This window comes from Argiope bruennichi, chromosome 1, assembly GCF_947563725.1.
Source record: "Argiope bruennichi chromosome 1, qqArgBrue1.1, whole genome shotgun sequence".
Lineage (NCBI taxonomy): Eukaryota > Metazoa > Arthropoda > Arachnida > Araneae > Araneidae > Argiope > Argiope bruennichi.
The window spans coordinates 11,395,880-11,413,959 of NC_079151.1; the positions used below are offsets into that span (position 1 = coordinate 11,395,880).

At 30.9% G+C, this 18,080-nt stretch overlaps 1 protein-coding gene across 1 annotated transcript; it reads right to left on the reverse strand.

Moving 5' to 3' along the window:
* Window positions 1-4,780: 4,780 nt before the first annotated feature.
* On the reverse strand, window positions 4,781-6,349 carry LOC129967057 (basic helix-loop-helix transcription factor amos-like). The gene has a single exon (XM_056081707.1). The coding sequence runs from the start codon at window positions 5,750-5,752 to the stop codon at window positions 5,147-5,149; it is 606 nt and encodes a 201-aa protein (XP_055937682.1). The 5' UTR covers window positions 5,753-6,349; the 3' UTR covers window positions 4,781-5,146.
* Between the last annotated feature and the right edge of the window lie 11,731 nt (window positions 6,350-18,080).

Here is an 18,080-nt window from a genome sequence, read left to right on the forward strand (position 1 = left end):
AAGTTCGTTTCTGTTGTAAATAGCATTTTGAAGGTGCAGTTTCCAGCTGATATTTTTAATTGACCGCATATATTTTTACTGAGGACCTGCTATCACGGGGTGCTGATCTACAGAGAAAAATCAACGACATCTACGAAATTGTTTGGCAACAAATAATGGAATAAAATACCTTCATGACATTCAATACAGAATTACTTCATTAAATACGAAGAGGATATCGTACACTACTCAAACATTTATTTAAATAGAATTCGATATCGATTCACTCAAATAGTTAGGAAATACATTTAACATTAAAATTTTCTTCCTTCTATAGAAAATACTTTGGGGGAAAAAAAACCCTTTTTTATTCATTAAATTTTTAATGGACGTAGCCTCGTTAAAAGATAATAGAGGATATTCTCAACTAAAGCCTTAAATGGAGTGCGGGAATTTCAAATTCGGAAACATAAAACAGGAGACATCAGGTTGAATTAAAAAGCTCTATTGTAAACTCTGCTTCAGCACCCTAGTTACGAAACTTTTCCAAGAATGCTTATCATAGACTCTTCATTCTGTCTCATTACATAAAATATTTTTTCCTGTTCTTACTTACATATACTTGATTTATTTTTTATTTTTCATTTTATGTTCTTATTGGGTCGCTCTCAACTTATTTTATTATACATTCATTATTGAAAATATTTTTGTATTCTACATCCATTTGAATTTTGTTTTAAATATTTGTTTTTTTGTCAGTATTTTATTATAATTTACTTTTTTTATTTTACTACTTTTTTCTAAATTTCGGTATGTGTGCTGTATATTTCCTTTTTATGATATCTTTTCACTTTCTCGTAAACGGCTTATAGGGAATGAATGTATTGTAATCGTCCAAAAATTCGAACTCGAGATGTTGAAGAATCTTCACGTTTTAAACCTACCTGACTTTGAAAAACACGTTTTTGGCACCATCTCTGTCCACTCGTTCAGCCGTCTGTGACAATGATAACCCAATAACTCTTTGAGCTAGATAGATGAAGTTTGATACCGACTTAATACCAGATTTGTAGATTTCTGTCAAATTGTGAGCTAAATCCGTTCTAAGGAAGTCTATCTGTCCAAATATAAGTTGGCACGATAACTACAAAAAGCTAAATGGATAAAATTGGATTTGATAGTGGATTTAATGTGTAAATGTAGATACCCATCACATTTTGAATCAAATCAAAAGAGTTGATCACCGGTCAGTCCGTGCTTCCCGAAGCATGTAAACGCAATAACTCCGAAAAAAAAAAGCAAGGATTTAAATATATCAAATTTCGCATGTAATTTTGTGTTTACAATTGAAGTTCTAATTTTTATATCAGCTGGGAAAAAATGCATTTAGAACACAAATGCAGTTTTCGAATTATATTGACTGTATGCTAGGGATGAATCGCCAAAAAAACTCGCCCATGATCATAGGAGAGATTCATTTAAAAGGCTAAACTCACTCCAAAGATTAATATTTCATAACTATTGTAGGCCAATCCCACACAAAGCGTTCTCTGAGATAATAAATTTATTTCTTTAAAGCGCATGCGAGAAAATTTGGGGATGAAAATTGAAATAAAATAAGGCATTACAAATTCTAGAGAGTACTTTAAAAGTTTGAAACATGCGATGAACTACGCCGCTATTATTCTGTTAGCTAATCAATTTATAATTCTGAATTCTTTCCTCATTTGATTTTTACATTTTCCTTTCTATTTTTAAATTAATAAAGATTTGAAAGATCTCTTTGATAAAAGAAAAAACAATTTAAAAGTGTCGTTTGATGTTGGGCCAGTCAGATTAATTGCGACATGATTGCAGAGCAAAAAAGAGACGGCATGCTTCTGACGTCATTCGGTAGGCTATGATTAATAAACAATGTTGATGTAATAATTGGATCTCTAATATAAGCTTGTTAAATCACTTATTGGAAAACCTAACAAAGCAATTTTAAAAAAAGTATCAAGAAGTCATGAATCGAAATTTATGCATATAATTTCATCCAAGGTTGATGAACCTAAATAAAGAAATCTCTTTCATTATTCTTTGACAAACATAAAAATTTAAGGTTGCTCTTCAGACAATAATGGCGTCAATTTTTTGATCAATAATGAGCGATCATCATTTGTAGAAAAGAACGTACGTCGAGTGTCAAGAGGAGAATAACTAGTTACTTGGGCAGACGATAACAGCATGTTGCCACAATAAGTGAGAAGAAGGTAATTAAGTGGAAATATAACCACTCACCGATCGAGCAAATGAGAAGAGACTTCTTGTTAATTAAACGGTAGCTTTGCTATGTTTTTTTATAGGCTTTCTGCTTTACTTTTTTGGAGAAAACAAAACTTCAAGAGTGATATTCTTATTAATAATATTTTGCGTCTTTCTCTCTCTATATATATACTCTGTAAAAGGAATTAACTGCCGCAGTACGTTATAGTTATAAATGAAAATAAAATATTTTAATTTTATCGAAAATAATAGTCAAATAAATTACAGTAAGAACAATAACAAAATTTATTTAATATTAAATATATATTAATATTACATTTATTAATTAAAAAATAAATAAATTTAATATTAATATACTATATGAATTTCTTATAAATTGTGGTATTGAATTCAGTAGATATGGAACAGATCATGTTCATGGTATTTTGTAGAGATAAATTAATTAATGCATGCTTACGATTTTTACTAAGTATTAGTGAAATTAATTTATTATTTGAAAATTGCAGCATAAGAGTTGAAAAATATTAATATTATGCTGATAATTGCTTTCGACTAATATTATATCTTCTATATTTCTCAATGAACTGTTAAAGAAAAATGCCTTTCAAACTCTGCAAAAACTGAAATAAATATTGTGATCTCTTGCCAGTTTATCCAACGTGCTATATTTCAGAGAAATCAATTGTTTTTACGCAAACTGAAAATCTTCGTCTTGTAGTTAAAAAAGGAAAAATATAATGATTAAAATAATTACATTTTAAATTCAAAGGGCTACATTGATATTTTACGAACTGAACTTACACAAGACAGAAAATCTACTACTAAAAGTTTCAAGAAGAAATAGTACTTGGCAAGATACATTTTTCTTTGAAACGCTTGATTCTAGAAAGAAAGAAAGTCTATTAAAACATATTTGAGAGAAAAAAGTGTATGTATTTTTTTTCTCTCAAATATATTTCAATTAAATCCGTTTCTAAAGTCTTTTTTTTTTTTTTTTTTTTTTTTTTTTTTTTTGCTGTTCATTTCTGTAAGATTTGCTTTGTTCAATCCAAAATATTTTAATCTACAATCCTATACGCTTGAGTAATAAAAATCGAATTCATAAAACAATATAAATTAATGCATTCACTTCTTAAGGACTTAAGTGATTGTAAGATTCTTTTTGAATGGCCTAGCTTTCAAAAAATTTAACAATCGAAAAGAAATCATAGTTGCAATTGTGCAAGTTTTAAAAGTTATTTAGTATTTTATTTAGTTATATGAATAATATTTTGGATAATCTTCAGATATATATCAATATAATTATGAAACAAAAAGTCGAATTCTGTGAAACTCAATATTTGATCGGTTTACTAAAAATAAAAAAAAGATCAATTTGGAGAATTGCGAATGAATTCATTTTTTAAAGGACATTTATTTAAAATATCATAAATATGTTTTATTATGCTCTATGAAATCTTAAGGGAAACTTTTTTTCAAAAATTTGCAAGAAAATATTTAGAGCAATTAACTTTTATGTTTATCACTTGTGCAAATTTACATTTCTTATTTTATTGCCATTGTTTTACTGGTAAGTTTATTGATATTATTTTTTTATTTTTTTCATATCCATATTCATATTTTTTTTTTTTTTACATAAAACTATTACTTTTTCACCACTAGTTTTATTTTGCAAAAAATATTTAATCATCTATTAAAAAGAGCTGAACTATTTCAAACAATCATATTTTGTCATAAGAGCTTGGTAAAAAATTTTAATCTCTTCTCACTTCAATAAAAGATTAATGAATGTATAAAATACTTTAAACAGCTTTTATTTATTACGGTTATTTATTTATTGATGTCATAAAGTTCTTTTCTTCTTCTTTATACATTTTAAATCATTGCAATCAAAAACTGAACTTTAAAATTCAATTTAAAATTGCACTTTTAAAGTTTTACCTACGATAAAATTATTATTAAGATATAAAACACAAGAAGTTACAATCAAATGGTTTATTTACAATATTTTTCAAAACCATTGTTATGATAATAGAAAAAGGAATTCATACAGCTATCTAAAATGTTATCTTATAGAAAACATATATTTTATAATCTATTTAAAAATATTTTTGTTATAAAATTTTGCTCTTCAAAATACAAACATTATAATTTTCTTTTATAATTCTTGAAATACAATAAAAAGTTCTTGTGAAATTATACTGATTTGCATTAAAAAGAAATAATTTTAAAATATTTATATGAAGGATTATTATTTAAAAAAATTAACACATTCTCTAAAATAATAAATGACGTAATAATCAAAATTGTTAAATACATTATTTTAGACCATTTATAAAAGTTTAGCTTCATGTTATTTATTTAAACAAAACAAAAAAAAAACTATACCATTTTATATAAAAGTTAAAACATTATAAGAATTTGATTTTCCATTTAAAATAACAAATGAATTCATATGAGAAAACAAATCGAATAAATTTTTAGAAATAGACTAGAAACACAGTTAAAAAATTATATCTAAAAAATGCTTTCTTGTTTCGATGGTAATCAAATTGTATCTGAAATTGAAGGATACATACATTCTTGTTCAGTAAAAATTACATTTTTGCGAGCAAAATCTCTTTTAACTCTGGACTAATATTCGATAAGATATGAAAACATTAATCATATGTTGTGAACTATAATTAACGGTATACATTTCACATTAATAAAAAAAAAGTTCAGAAGTGTCACTCGTTTAATTTAAAATCAGAAGACAGCTCACCTCTCTTTGCAAAATCAACTGAATATGAAATTTCACAATGCACTTTCAAAAAAGTTTTGAGGCAGATTTATTTTTTACAAAAATCCCTGCCGGAATATCACAGCTTTTCTTATCGTCCAGGCGCAAATTCATTAGTTATTGATCCCTTTGCAGAAGTTCACAGAGGGCTGTGATGTAGGTTTGTGCCATTTGCAGGGTCTCATACTTGGACAATTTCCTATCTTCACCGATGGATGGTACGACATCCCTCAAACGATCGAATGCTAAATTGAGACTTTGCATTCTCCTTCTTTCCCGCGCATTTGCTGCTAGCCGTCTTTTCTTTAGCACAGGTTGGGGTGGTGGACATTTTGGAGTATTTTTCGAGCGTTGTTTAGTCGATGTACTTGTTTTAGTAGACCTGGAACGCTTCGGAGCAGCTGGTTTGGACTTCTTAGGAACTAATTCCAGACTTTGGTTAGTCTTGTAGGAACTGGAAGAATCTGAATCCATGAAAACCGGAGTGGATGCCTCGTCATCCTGGAGGCTTTTGAAGGTGTTGGCGGATAGATCTGTCAGCGTGAATTCGTCTTCAGAAGAGTTGTCAGCAGGTGATAAACTGAGAGCGCGGTTGTTCAGTCCTTCAACCATCACCAAGCTATTTGGTACATCGAATGATCTATCTATAGTTCCTTCAAAGGATCTGAATATGTCATTTGGGAAAAAGTCATTGCGATTCAGCATCGGCATGAAGGAGCTCATGATGCTTACAGTTGTTTCTGACAACCGATATGAAAATAAAAGTCTATAATTATAGTCTAATAAATCTGAGAGTACAGTTATTCACAGAAAATTAATTTTTGCAACGGAGCTTTCCGACGCTTTCAATAGCACAGTTTCTGATTGCACTTAGTTAATTTAGCATCTACTCTTGAACAAACTGCATATTTTCAAAGCTGAAATGAAGTAATCTGAGTGCATTTAATGCATATTTTTCACTATTCAAGACACGCACATTACCAACAAAAACTGTCTATCTTTAAGCTTTCGTTGATGAATAATGATCAGTAGGTGAATCAGTTTGGATCAGTCGATGAATAATGGTCAGTAGGTGAATCAGTTTGGATCAGTTGATGAATAATGCAATCAAAGAGAAAAGTTTCCTTTCACGAGGCTTTTACGGCTTTTCGTTATAGTTGTTGCATTAAAAACAGTTTCGTATAGACTGATATTCACAGGAACGAAAATGAATCAAAATACCGCACGCCGCATCAATACGTCATAAAGCTCGTCGGGGCAGGAGATTACTGATGATCCCAGATAGCGATAACTGTTCTCCCTACTTAGCGAGGGACAAATTCCTACCTGTTAGAATACGGTAGCGATGAGTCGACCTTGGTCTACTGGCTACCTGTAGCAATATAGTCAATTCAAAAGGGAAATCCGTAACTTGTATGAGCTCCTCGCTCCCTCCCCTGCCCTTCGGCCCCGCCCGGTAACTTTCGTTCCGTGCAGTCGGCATCACCATTATCCAACCAATGGGTGGGAATTTCAAGACGAGTGGGAAGAACCTTTGATTTTTGACTTTCGACTTTTTTTTTCACTTGCAGTTAGTTGTTTTGTATTTTCCCCCCTTCTGTTTTCTTTTCTTTATTTCTTGCTCTAGAAGTTCTATTCTTAAATACAGATTCGACTTAAGAATAGAGTTCGAAAATATTCTAGCTAGATTCAAACAATTCAAAAACTTGTGTGTATATATATATAGATATATATATACACACATAACTATTTCTTGAAATCATTTAGTGCAGTATGCACAGATTATCAAAATAGGAAAAGCGTACCACTTTCACACTCATTCATTCACGTACACTCATATATATTTTACCCTTTCTGTTTATGTAAAGATAAATTAATATTTATAATATAGTTTTTATTGAAGCGTTTCATATTGAGTTTATTTTAAACCATACATACATGAATTTGGTATCGTTTTCTTTTTTCAAAATTTATTCAGATTTTAATATGATGAATAAATTTTGTAAAGTAAATTTGTAAAGTTAAAAAAAAAGATATGTTACTTTTCGTTTATTATTTTTCATTCATTCGTACATTAATTTGTATTAAATGCATTCCGCTTATATTGAATGCATTTATATATGCGCTCGTGATCACGGCTATGGTTTAAAACGAATACAGAAAAAAAATAGAAATTTTTTGAATTTTAATGAATATTTTGAAAAATTATTTCAAAAATTTTAATGAATATTTTACATTGTGAAAATATTTTGAAAGGAATAGCTATGACTTAGATGCAATTTTTAGTTTATAATTGTTTTAAAGCTTTAGTTCATAATTGTAATTGTTAATTGTTATTTTTAGTTTATAATAGTTTTTGTTATTGTTGTTTTCTTTTTCGTTATTACATAACGTCTTAGATTGACATTTTTCTTTTGATGGAGGATGCGAATGCTTCCTAAAATTATATCTAATATCTAGTATAATATACAGATAATATTGACTGTGCGCTGGTTCAGGAACCTCATAGTTACAGGAGTTCTCTTCCGGGTTATCCCAGTACTTATAGACTTTTTTATAATCCTAATTCAGACATTATTAAGGCAGCCATTATTGTTCGTTCACGTGATCTTCCAACTTTTCTTGATTATAAAAATACTGACTACAATATGGTCGCTTTAGAAGTTGCCGCAAGCACAGCTGTGTTTACTCTTTACTTATATTATTTTGAACCTTCAAAAAACATTGACTCAGATCTTCATAAAATCAGCCAAATTTTTTGTTACAAGAATCTCAATTGAATGGTTTGGAATATGGACTCCAACAACAAATCTGAATTATGGTTTAGTCCCTATTCAAATGCACGGGGAAATAAGCTGTGTGAATTTATTTCTGCCAATAATTTATTTATTATTAACGAAGACTGTGGACCTACTTTTCGTGCACCTCAGGGTACAAGCTATATTGATGTTACAGTTGTTGGTTTGCATCTACTCCAGGGTATTTCGAGTTGGTGTCTGTCTGAGAATGAATCCCTTTCTGATCATGTGATGATAGAATTCGAGTTTTGCCTTTCCACTGTCCTGCAGGATACATCAAGAGTTCCTTTTATAATATTCAATACAAAGAAAGCAAACTGGTGCCATTTTCGAGAATTTTGTTCTTCTCGTATAACTCGTATATTCTATACTCTTAACAGTTGTACTGATTGTTCTTGCCTAAATACAGTTGTTGAGGAACTTGGTTCTGTTCTTTATCAGGCATGCTTGTTCTCAATACCAATTAAGAAGCCTAGCAAGCATAATGTCCATTGGTGGTCAACCGAGATTGGATGTGCGAGAGAGGCTTAATGCCTCTTAGGCGTAGATTTCAGGCGTTGTAGGAATCCAACTGTTAGAGAGTTATGTAAAGATAAGTATTTTGAATACAGAAAAGATTATAATCAAATGCTTACTGGATGCTAAATCTGATTCTTGGAAGAAATTTCTTTTGACCATTGATGTTCAAAATGTGTGGAAAAAGGTTTATACATATGGTGTTAAAAATAATTCATGGAAAAAATTGAAATAACTGGTATTAATCTACCCAAGGGAGAAACAACCAGCTCTTTAGATGAGACAATAAATTCTGTGCTTCAGAAAACATTCCCTTCTGATTCAGAGGAAAATGGCAATTACTTACCGAAAGTGTATCGTCAGACTGCGCATACTGATTACCCTACCCTTATTGATCCTTCCTTTTTTTGTGATGAAGTTAATACAGTTTCTATGCTGAAGCCAAATAAATCACCTGGTCCGGATTCTATTTCAAATGAGATTAGCAAACAGTTTCACTTGGCGTTCACTTCTTTTCCCCATAAACTTTTTAATGTTTGCCTTGATGCAGGTATTTTTCCAAGTGTTTGGAAACTGACCCAGGTGATTCTCATCCCCAAAATAAATGAATTTAGAATTCCCCATTTGGATAACCTTAGATGCAAAAGTTTATTTCCGGCTCTTGGTAAGTGCTTAGAGAAATTTTTTGTTAACAGGATTTGCTGGTATCTGCGCCGTAGAGACTTCCTTTCTAATGATCAGTATGGTTTTACCCCTCAAAAAAGGACTAAAGACGCTCTTTTACGTTTGAATGAGATTGTTCAGAGAGGTAAAAAGAAACATTTCCACTCAATCTGGGTTTCTCTTGCTATAAAAGGTCCTTTTGACAATGCATGGAAGTCTTGCATTCTGAATCTCCTTAAAAAAGCGGAAATTCCGATTAACATCTTTTTCACTTGTTGCTGACTTTTTAAATGATAGAATGGCCAAAATGCAACTGGGTTCGACTTCTGCAATCAGTCGTCTTGAAAGGGGTTGCCCTCAGGAATCAGTTTCTGGACCTATTTTTTGGAATATCATTATCAATGATCTCCTATCTAGACTTAAAAATGTGGCCTGCTGTGACATCAAAAGCTTTTGCTTGTGACATTCTAGTTTGTTTCCAAGGTAGGGATCTTCCAGGACGCACAGGAAACTTTGAACCTCGCTTCTGAATGGTCAAACAGTTTTAAATTGGACTTTAATCCTGATAAAACCAGAGTCATGGCCATTGAAAAACAAAATGTTTGCTTTGATGCATGTCAGCTATATATCGACGGAGCTCCCTTGACTAACTAACTTGGCCCTAAACAAATGAAATATCTTGAGGTTCTTCTTGATAGAATTTTTCTTGGAGGCAACACGTATCAGAGAAATGTGACAAATATCAGCGTGGATTAAATCGGATCGCACGCAACACGTTTGGTATAAATTCCAACCTACATTCGCTCATTTATAAACAGGGAATCGAACCTTTCATGATGCATGGTTCTAGAGTTTGGGGTGCGGCGCTTAAAAGGAAGATGAATTCTGAATATCTACAATGCATACAAAGAAGGATACTTTTGAGGGTCACATGCGGATATCGTACCATAAGTTACGAGTCAGTTTATGTAATTTCTGGCTTCCCTCCACTTGATATTGTTATTCTTCATAATATTGCCTATAAGGAAAATATCTCTTCTTCTTCCGTCTCTAATTATGATTATTTTCTGTCTCCATCTTTTCTCCGTCATCCCTCTGAGAGAACCGCTATCCATATTATTCAATTTAGTGACAAAACAAAGGATGTTTCCCTTGTTATTTGCTATACTGATGGCAGAGTTGGTTTCGCATTTATTGCTTTCAGAAGTGGTATTGAATCGTAGCACTTTCAATTCAGAATTCGTGATAAATGCACAATTTTTGTAGCTGAACTCTTATGTTTAAACTTCGACATCAAATGGGTCGCTGAACAAAATAGTGTAATCTCAGACTATCTCATTTGTACCAATTGGTACAAATGAGATAGTCTGAGATTACACTATTCTCTTTCATCCTTGGAGATTACACGATTCTCTTTCATCCTTGGATTCTCTGAAGCGTATTTCTTCGTATAACAACATAATCATCGAAATCCAAAAGCAAATTAAAAGCCTAAAAGATAAAAATATCTCAAAAATTTTTGCATTTGTTCGTGGACACACTGGCATTTATGGAAATAAGCGGGCCGATTGGCTTGCAAAGGCTACCACTAAGCGCAAAATTGGCATTCATGTTAATATTCCTAAATCCTTTTACAAGAAGATTACGAGAGAAAAAATGGTGGAGTCTTGTATTCAAGAATATCTCCTTTCAAATAAAGGGCGCTTAACAAAGAAATTTTTTCCATCCATTAATAAGAGACTGTCATGACATCATTTTTATACTAATTACTAATTAACCCAATTTTTCACTGGTCATGGTAACTTTAAAAGTTATTTGTACAAATTTAATTTGTTTCCGTCATCTTCCTGTGATTGTAATATTGGTGGCGAGGAAAATGTTGAACATGTGCTCCTTCTATCTTCGAATTTTGTCAAAGAAAGACAGATCCTAAGACTGGCTCTCAACAGCATTAATATAAATTGGCCTCCAGATTTTCCTCAACTTATTTCCACCAGAAGAGCTTTTGAAAATTTCTGTAAATTGATTGTTGACATCTATAATCCTTCATGACTGTTAAATTTTCTTCTTTTTCTTTATGTAATGTGTTGCATACTTACTTCTGAAAGCCCCGTGTGATACTCTGCGGTACACGGGGGTTTCATAAATAAAAAAAAAATCTAGTATAACCATAAAATGTGTGTAAGAAAAATTAAAAATAATGGTTTTTATTTTAGTTTCGTTACTTTCTTCTGCTTCCCAGAAGATATCTTTAATGTGAATCAGCCTTTCTATATAAAAGTTAACATATAAATTATATATGATCTCTTAAAAAATCACTGAAAGGATTTGCTTGCTGCAAATAATTTCATTATCTATCCTATTTAAGAAAATGCATTAATTATAAAAAAAATATATATAGCTATTATTATTATTTTTTTTCATTAAGTGGGATTTTTCATCTTATCGTCATTTTTGCTCTGCAATACAGAACCTGGTATAAAATAGGGAAATTTATACAGATATTCCTTTGTATTCCTATGTTCATGAAGTGCACTTGTTATCCTGCTCCTTCATCTTTTGAATCGTTTTAGAAATGAAAGTTTTGTACGAATACTGACTCTTTTAAAAGGCGTATATTTCTAGAACAAACCATTTGAAAGTTCTAGAACCATAAAATTATCACTGTTATTTCCCAGTAAATAAAAATAAAAGTAAAAAAATTAAGATATTTAGATAAAAATGAACACATATTATATTATATTTACTTTCTCACATTAGTTATATCTTCTGAATGCTTAACTATACAAAAAGGCAACAATAATATAGCTAACCTCAAATATGTTATAATTTCCACGCAACAAGATTCGGTAATTCTATCTATTACTTTAGCCTCCGTGGAGCTGGCAATAGAGTTTCAACCTCTGGTGTCGCAAGTTCGGGGCAGATCTACCTTTTATATAAGTCTGCTAATCTGGATATTGTTAAAATTCCTAATTACATGTGAAAAAAAAAAAACGTGCACGAGATAAAGTAATAATTATATGTTTCTAGTGTGACATGTGACTTTATTTTAAGATTATTAGCTGGAGTGTGACTCTATTTCAAGAGTCATTTCGTTATCTAACCCTTTAAAATAGGGATGCCCATTTCATAGTCATCGAATAAATTAACCAAAACAAAACCGTAAAGTTATTATTTTTTACACATCTGTTACTTAGAGTAAATAAATGTGTTATATAAAAATATCCCTTCGTTGTCGAAATTTACGAAGGTGCACACCATAAAATAATTTAATTTAACTAAATGAAATCATAAAGGTATTTTTTTATACATTTGTTATCCAGGGTAAATGATCGTGTTATAAAAATATCTTTTCGATGTCTAAATTTGCGATAGTAAGTGCCCTTACAAGAGAGAGAGAGAGAAAGAATAACAAGTTGAGAGTATTTCTTGAACGAAATTTCTACTCTGACCTTAAAGACATTTTCATCTATTTAGGTAAATGCTCGAACTGAGCTCTTGGAGACATTCAAACGATTTCTCTAGATATAAAGATGTTTTGTACTTTGAGTGGTTAGCAATCTCCTCCCTAAACACTGTAATTTGAGAGGATTCTTATGAAAGAAATTTGAGTGATATTACCCAAAGTAAAAAGGTAAGCGACAAATGCTCGTCAAGTTGACAAGAAAAATACCATGCGTTTGGGGAAGAGCTATCAAAAAGAGCTTTTCATCTCTTTGCTGGAAAAAAAAGCTTATTGTAGGACACTTACTGAAGGTACTTAAAATTAAAAGTATACTTTCAAAAAAGGAATAGTCAAAATTACCTGTGAGCAACCAGTTTCGAAGGCTATTATTAGGGCTCATACCTTTTGCCGGCGGTTACCATTTTTGATTGACATTAATAAAGCCAATTTCTTTTAACTCTTATTTTTTAGGCTAATTTTGTTCGGTTACGGACAAAACAGCTTTTTGTGTTTGTTTTTTCATCGGAACCTTTCACAAAATTCGGTTATACGCTCTTCTCCAATAGGCTCCAGCCACCGGGAAAGTCTTTAGAGAGAATAACATTTATTTTTTCATTACTTGCGGAATGTTCATTGAAATATCTTTATTCAATTGGAATAGAAAGATTTTGTATTGAATCTTTTGTCGAATAAGTAAAAATTAAAACTCTTTTATAAAATATAAACTGACATTTGGAATATGTAACAAAGAAAAGCGACAAAAGTACTACGCATTTCCCCACCTCTTCCACCATCAAGAGCAACTAACTTTTGAAGATGAAATAATTCATTTATTTTTTTGTATTAGAACGTCCTGAATCTAATTCTTTTTATCCGAATCAGTCTATGATAAATTCTATGCATATGAATGTTTGAAATAACTTTTGATTTCCATTGATGCATTGAGATGGACGTTTTTTTAGAAATTTTCTTTTCTTCTTTCATATTTGCTAATCGATTTTCACAAAATTCATTCATATTTCCCAGATTTGTTTGATATTTACTTTTACAATGATTTATACCACAAAATTAAAATTAAAAAAACATATTAAAATACTTTTAAGTGTTTTCTCAAAATCAATATAGTAATTAAAGATTATGAAACACGTACAAACAAAAAAAATTCTCTGTAGGATTGCTTTCCATTTTTTAATAATGCTGATTCATTTAAAACAGCTTACAAAATTTTACATTTGATAATGTATGAAAGTCTGTAATATCATTTGTATATTCATTAAACTGTAAAATATGAACTTTCAAATTATTGGATTAAGAGTGTTTCTAATGAGCATTTTGGTCCTTTGGCAGTAATAAAACTTAGAGTTAAAAAAAATAGATTCACAAGCCTGCATGCATATTCCAGCATTGAAAGCTAAATATGATACCCGTGAATGGTTTATTAATTCAAAAGAAATCAGTAATTGAAAATTTCCTGTTGATGCTAGAATCCAAACCAAATAAAAATAATCTCCTTTACACATTCAGTTTAAAAAATGTGACATTTTCATATAAAAAACATATATATACATTGAAACAAATCATTATATTCATTTGTAATTTTTGCTTCGTTCTCTCAATGGTTAATGCTTTGAAATAGCTGTAATAGAAGAAATGAGAATCGCCTCAAACCTTACATAATGCTTTTACCATCTCCAGTGAGAAATGAGATAAATTCTCACCCTAGAAAACTTTCTGAATGGGAACTTAGAGGTCTTTAACCCTAACTTTAACTCTCTCCCTGTTTCACTGCCCCAATGACATCCCAAAAGAAAAAAAAGAAAAAAAAAAAAAAAAAAGGCAGCAAAAAAGCACTTTCACTACTTTAAGTAGTTTCGCTTCATTACCATCTATTTTTTTAACATGGAGGAAAAGGTGCATCGTCTGAAGAAAGGGGGTAGGGAGGGCGATGCTACGAACGAAACAAAATGTTATTGGTAGCAAAGTGTCAGTGACTGAGGTTGAAGATCAGTAGCCAAGGAAACGCCCATCTTAGGGTGAAACACTCAGAAAACTGCTTTAATTGAGCTGTCTGAAATGAAAGACGATAGCTCATCTACGTAATTAAGGTGCAAGCTAAAAGGCGAGGGCCTCTGCGTGGCCGGACGTTGGTCACTTTCGGAAATCCTTTTGGTGCCTTTAGCCATAAGTTAAATCGCCGGTCTACTTCTCTGAAGCGTGATGATTACTTTTCAAATAGCTATAATTCCATAAATAGAGATGTTTGAACATTTATTTGTTAACACCTTGTTTATTGCTTTTTCGAATGATTATTATATGCTTGAAATTTCAAATAATTGTATAAAAATTACTAGTGTGTTGTTTGTAACATTTCTTGTAAAAAAAAAAAGAGGTAAGTGCGAGTGTAATTTAAAACGTTAAATCGCTTCAATCTGTAATATTTGAAATTAACTTTTCAGTCTTCACCTAAGATAAATAGCGTTTGTCTTATTAGCAACTTTTAGCTTTATAATAAGTTGAATGCTTTTTATGAGCTGTACGAACATTAGCAATTTTTAGCTTTATAATAAGTTGAATGATTTTTATGAGCTGTACGAACATTAGCAACTTTTAGCTTTATAATAAGTTGAATGCTTTTTATGAGCTGTACGAACATTAGCAACTTTTAGCTTTATAATAAGTTAAATGCTTTTCATGAGCTGTACGAACGTTACGAGCTATAACAAAAGAGTTTAAAAAAACTATTCGTCAGTTGCCGAGCTTTTAAATGCAGGATGCTACAATTCTCGGCGGCTGTTATTTTTATTGACAGTTCACAAGCAACTTCTGTCAGCACTCCTGTTTTTGAATGAATCTAGATTAGGAAAAAAAGGCAGTGTTTCTTGTGCAATATATCATTATAAGTAATACATTATTCCAGTAACATTTTATCTTGTGGAACTTAAATAGAAATTTTTCTACCAAAAATATAAAAAAAAGGACCGACTCTCAACCGCTTATTTAGTTTTCTGCGTCGTGCTTTTTTACAAGTCGGGCTTCAAGCAATGAATCACGTCAGATGCCTTTGTTGTCCACTCTGAATAGTAATATTGTTTTTTGTGGATGAAAAATATAAAACGTCCAGTTTAACACAAGGTCCCTCAAAACCACAAAAAGGCAACGATAGCCCCGAGTCCACACAATCACTACAGCTATCTGACTGTGCGCTCAGAAATCAAAAGAAAGGCAGGGAAAAAGAAAGAAAGAAAAAAAAAATAATTGTGGGGAGATAAAAGATGAGAAACAGGTTTCATTATTATTAGTATCACAGAAAAGTATGTATTGTGAATTTTTTTTTATTTTCTTTCCATTCTTTCATGTGTTGGCGCGTGGCGGGCAGTGATTAGGTCTGTGAAGCATGGCAAAATCGTTTGGGACCGGCACACTCCGAATCAAGTATAACAGGTGACAGATGCACCGTCAATTGACTGCATTGTATTCCTGTGTGAAGGCAGCACGCGCGCAATCTTTTGTGAGCAAAGGTCATCTCTTTACAGTAATTAAGAATGAGATATGTAATTGCTATTTAAGAAAATAAAGATATTGATAATTTGGTTTTTAAAAAAAGCTTCTTTTGGTTTAAAGCTGCTTTAAGGAAAATTTGGCATTTCCCTATGGATTTTTCTTTCTTTACCTTTTTTTTTAATTTAGGATTCTCGCGAATTTACGTTTTTGTGTGCAAGAGCATTATAAAAAGAAAATTTCAACATTTAACGATCTATGAATGCAAGTAGTTATGCGAATTATACTAAACCTCAAATTAGTGACAGATATTCGCTGCTAGAAAATGTGATTTCAGAAATCACAGATCATTGACTTAAAATCAAAAATGTTGATAAAAATGACTGAAATGAACTTAAAAGTTGATAACAATTATTGAAACAAATTAAAAATGTTCGATACATTTCAAAAATAAAGTATAGTTAATTCAATAAGATATGTAATTAAATACAACATAAAAAATGTTAACCTATATGACAACTTTCCCTTTTTGATTTGACAGGGAAATATAATACAATAAAAAATGGCCAATGATTTTGTCGAAGTCTAACAGAAAATTATAAGAAAAAGTGTAGAAATACGAACTATGTCAATATTCGATGAGGCGGTCCGTTGAATATAAAGGGTTGTAATGTAAATGTAGAAAAAATATAAATGGTTCGATATTCAAATAATTTATAATTGATTGACCCCAAGAATGTCAATTGTTACAAATATACGAAAACTGGCACTGGAATGGCAAGCTGTGGTATTAGACCATTTTAGAAAATTTTGAGATATATTTGTTTTTAATCTACTAAATAACTGCGTTATTAATTTTGTACACAAATTGTTAACATAAAACACAATAATTATTTATTTCATAATTTTAATCAATTATATTATGACAAAAAGATCAGGATCCCAAAGCATTGATTTTTTTCTTTTCAAAATATATCTTCCATTCATATATTCAGAGTATTTTATTTGTTGGAAAAAATGAAAATCTCAATAACCATGAAATTGCTATCGAATTTAGTATTTTTAATTCGTATAAACCTTGTATGTAATGATATCACTCTCTATTCTTTTATTTTTCAAATCTTTTACATTTTATTAAAGAATCTAATTTATATTTTTACAAATAAATGTAAAAAAAAAAAAAATGGTAGTCTCCGAGTAAGATCAACATGAATGCTTTCACTAATAACAAAGTTGTTTCTTTATGAATTATTAAATCAAGAATTCCTAAAACCATGATACTATGCTCCAAGTCAGGTCAGCATGACAGAATAAACAGTAAAACTTACAAAGCGAATCGTTCCGCCTAGTAAAATAGTTCTTAAATGGCTGATGCATTTAAAAAGAATTTTAATTTAAATACCAATATCACTATAATTTCCATAATAAAATTCTGTTTCAAAGGAAATTGTCGAAATTGTTTAATTTCTTAGAGCTATTTTTCCACCCTTCCGTCTAATATGAGGCAAGTCGAATTTGATTTGTCATATAAACGCAAGGTTTGGCGACTCATTTATTTCGGTGCCAATCGTGAATTTGATTTAGAAGATGTTGATTTTGATTTATTATTTTATATCATTGCAGAATATCACTGCTTTTTAAAATAGTATACGCAAATAGAATATGAAGGAATTGCAATAAATAGAATCAGGGTGAATTAACTCTGAAATACAGGGTGGTTATAATTAAAGTTCCACTTTCAAATGGTCGTAAAAGGAAAACTACTGGACCAAATGTTATCAAACTTGATAATAGTTTAAAGGAGCTCATGGAAATTCCTTTCCCGCAAGGTCAAAAGCTCAACACCAGGGGAGAAATGGGGCTGTATGCAATATTGGTAAGCAAAATAGGACATGAAGACATCGGTTTAAAATGTGTTTAATCTTTTCTGAAACGCGTTACAAAGCATCTTCAATGTAGCGTCCACCATTTTCTGAAGACAAGTTAAATCGCATTCCTGCATTGTAAACAGTAGCTCTCAGTAGTATATCAGGAGGAAAGTTACGCACATGTCGGTGTATCACTTTTTCCAATTTCGCCAAATTGTTTAGATTATCACCATAAGCAGTGCTTTTGAGATAACACACAT

Bases quoted from the DNA above. Each gene is read 5' to 3' on its own strand.
- LOC129967057 (XM_056081707.1), bottom strand. From the start codon at position 5,752: ATGAGCTCCTTCATGCCGATGCTGAATCGCAATGACTTTTTCCCAAAT.